The 3,475-nt window shown below is 35.1% G+C and overlaps 1 protein-coding gene across 1 annotated transcript; it reads right to left on the reverse strand.

Annotated features, from left to right (window-relative positions):
* Window positions 1-426: 426 nt before the first annotated feature.
* Window positions 427-2,569, reverse strand: mrpl48 (mitochondrial ribosomal protein L48). Its single transcript, XM_058411831.1, has 8 exons — window positions 2,412-2,569; window positions 1,948-2,000; window positions 1,827-1,858; window positions 1,651-1,733; window positions 1,385-1,554; window positions 1,135-1,237; window positions 769-858; window positions 427-567 (listed from the first exon to the last, which is right to left on the reverse strand). The coding sequence occupies exons 1-8, from the start codon at window positions 2,430-2,432 to the stop codon at window positions 493-495; spliced, it is 627 nt and encodes a 208-aa protein (XP_058267814.1). The 5' UTR covers window positions 2,433-2,569; the 3' UTR covers window positions 427-492.
* Between the last annotated feature and the right edge of the window lie 906 nt (window positions 2,570-3,475).

Genomic DNA, 3,475 nt, shown 5'->3' on the forward strand with positions numbered 1-3,475 from the left:
TGGATCTACACACAAACCACAGCACACCTTCAGGGATCTAGTGGAGTCCATGCCTCAATGGGCCAGGGCTGTTTTGTTAGCGAAAGGAGGACCAACACAATATTAGGCAGGTGTTCATAATGTTATGCCTGATCGGTGTATGTCAATCTAACGTTGTCCTGAGAACATTTTTAAATTCCACGTCTTTAATTCCATTTGTAATTTCATTGTCTTGCATAAGTATTCACACCCTTGAACCTTTCTACAGTCTGTAATGTTTGGAGCTTGAACTGAAGTGCACTAAAACTCAGTGCTGCTAACTTTATTACGATATGCAGGGAAAATGGTGCTGTGGAACTTTCATGTAATAGTTCATACTATTATGTCATCATACTAATACCTGATTTGAACCTATATTCAATATATCAGAAAAAGTGAAAAAAGCACTACAGTACAGATCCACACACATTTATTAACACAAAAATCCCATCTTTAGATCCAAATATGAAGTTTTTAATTCATTTGTGCTAGAAGTCCTTCGAGTTCTGGTCTGGCCTTAAAGCGGGCTTTGTATTCTGCCTCAGTGTGCTGAAAAGAAAAGAAATAAATAAAGATGTTAGGTTTTAGTGACACTAAAACATTAAAACTCAGTGCAGCAGTTACATCACATTCTTGAGGGTAAAATCAGTGACTTTACAAGCTCTAATATGAACTCAAAGTTCCTTGTACATAACATTTCCATTTGTTTTATCAGATTAGAAACAAACAAAATCAGCCTGTTGTGTTCACCTCGTTTATGGAGAGCTGAACTCCCTCTGGTTGGTTTTTGAGAAGGACCTCCATTAACACAGGAGCCAGCGTTGCTTTCAGTTGGCTGATCTGAAAACAACAGAAGCAAGAACTTAATTTTAATGCATTATTGTTTCTATAGCAACAGCTTATTTGCCGGGGCTTGTATGGTGGACACACCAAACACTGTAACCTAAAACTAATAATAAACAGATTTATAAAATGTGTTGTTTATGATCTGTTTATTTGGGGAAATTCCACAACATTAAGTCCAACTGTTAATGGATAAAAATACATGCTCATTAATAATATCAAAATGTTCCAAATCATATAAGAATATTCATTGTTTTAAGTTTCAGCATTTACCTGAACTACTCGTTCATGAGTTCTGAGTATAGCATCGACGTACATCTTGGTGCCCTGCTCAGGCATGACCATGACTTCAGTGCTCTTAGTAGGCAGGGCATAGCTTCAAAAAACAGACAAGCAAAGTGGTCATCTCTCAGGAAGAACTTTTTTTTTTTTTTTTTAAATGTCCTTAGCCAATCATCTTGTTGTTCTGAGTATTAAGGCAATGTTTATTCAAGATTTCGCGTATCTCTTATTAAAATGGTACCTTTCATTCACTTTGATATCAAGTCGGTTGCAGAGTTTATGGACGTACTGAGCGTAGTGTTCCACCAGGGTCATGTCATAGCCGGAGACAGTCATGTTCAGCACACCGTACTCAGTGTCTGTTGCTGCCTTGATCTCCTTCATCTGAATTTTTTCCTTCTTCCTCTTTTGCTATAGAAACAAATTAAACCATCATTACTGCACAATCTATTCAAACTACAACACTTAGCACTGGTGCTTTAGGATGCTTTGATCGCTTACACTCACCGTCTCCTTTGGAAGCAGATACTTATATCGGCCGATCCCATGTGTAGGCATGGATCTGTACTGTCTCTCAGACACAAAGACACCTACGAAAAACACGGATGGAATTTCCTCAGTGTGTCCGTGTGATTATCACAAACAATTCAGAAAAAGTTTGGATTTTTCTGTTGCCAAATTACCTGGAGACACTGGTTGCTTTAATGCAGGTGAGCTGGAACAAGAAAACAAAGACAACATTCTTTAAACCATCTACCAATCAGCAGCCATTTATCTAAAAGTAATGGAAGGTAGAAGACCAACCGAATGAGTGATACAGCCTGCACCAAGGCTCGGGAGTTCTGCATGAGCAAAACCTGCATGAGGAAATTATTACAAACTGTTATTATTTTTTAATGAGGCTGAGTGTGATTAAAGTAAGGGTTCACAGATATATTCATCTGTACTAAATGTGTTCTTCAACATTAATTTATATTATTCAATTACTGGTTTACTACTACTACTACTACTACTAATAATAATATAATAGCAATATCAACCATAACAAAAGTTATAATAATAACCCACCCAGCTCCTAAATATATTTTTCAGTGCACTACATATAGTCTAAATTACACACCTTATCCACCCAGGGTAATTCACTACATATAACATATAAGCATGTCGTATTGAGGATTCCGTCATAACAAGCAGCCACATGAGCGCAGAGATGACCTTTAGGATTCAAAAATAACAATTAGTGCATTATTACAGGAGAAACACTCTACCTTTCCGGTTAACGCATTCATGCCTTCAGTGATCAGGACTAAATTCCACTTAGACTGGGAATAAAATGCAATTTATCCGTAAATGCAAGACTTTCATTAAAAGCTGTAAGCAGCGTTTCCGCTCTCTGTCTCTGACTCGTGCTTCATGAAGTGTTTACTGCGGAAGGGCCAGCGACATTCAGCGCCGTCCAGCGGTGTGGAGAAGAAACTTCAATCCATTTTTGCCAAACAAAATATTTGTATTCAGCGTTATATTATATTATATTATATTATATTATATTATATTATATTATATTATATTATATTATATTATATTATATTATATTATATTATATATTTTATATTATATTGACATCAATATAGATTACACACACACACACACACACTATATATATTTATATATATATATATATATATATATATATATATATATATATATATATATATATATGTGTGTGTGTGTGTGTGTGTGTGTGTGTTAATATTAATCAAAGTATATTATTATTATTATTATTATTATTATCATTATTATTCACTGCCTTGACCTGATGCCGTTGGCGTGCTAAACAGTCATGACGTCACCGGGACGTGACGTGGCGGTTCACGGTGACAACCAAACTTACGTCCATCCTTCATCCAGCCTCCTGCCCCCTGCTCGCGCAACACCGCAATATTTACTTTGTCTGACTAATTTTGTTTATATTCGCATTTTTTATTTAATAATAAGACCTCATGAGACTTTTAAATGGTTAGTTTGTGTAAGTGATAGTATATAATATATATATATATATATATATATATATATATATATATATATATATATATATATATATATATATATATATATATATATATATGAGCCGCTGAATAGACATGTTTCTGAAGAAGTCCATAAACAAATCAAGTTTGTCTATGGCTAAATTTCAAAACGCTTACTGCTCCATTTATAAGTGCACTCACATATCTATTGTTTTAAATAACTTTGAGGACGCTAATGCGCTATTTGGGGTTCGGCCTGTGGGCGGTCTGTCAATCACTAATAAAACTATCAAGTTCGGTTGACG

This window comes from Hemibagrus wyckioides, linkage group LG16, assembly GCF_019097595.1.
Source record: "Hemibagrus wyckioides isolate EC202008001 linkage group LG16, SWU_Hwy_1.0, whole genome shotgun sequence".
NCBI classification, from domain to species: domain Eukaryota; kingdom Metazoa; phylum Chordata; class Actinopteri; order Siluriformes; family Bagridae; genus Hemibagrus; species Hemibagrus wyckioides.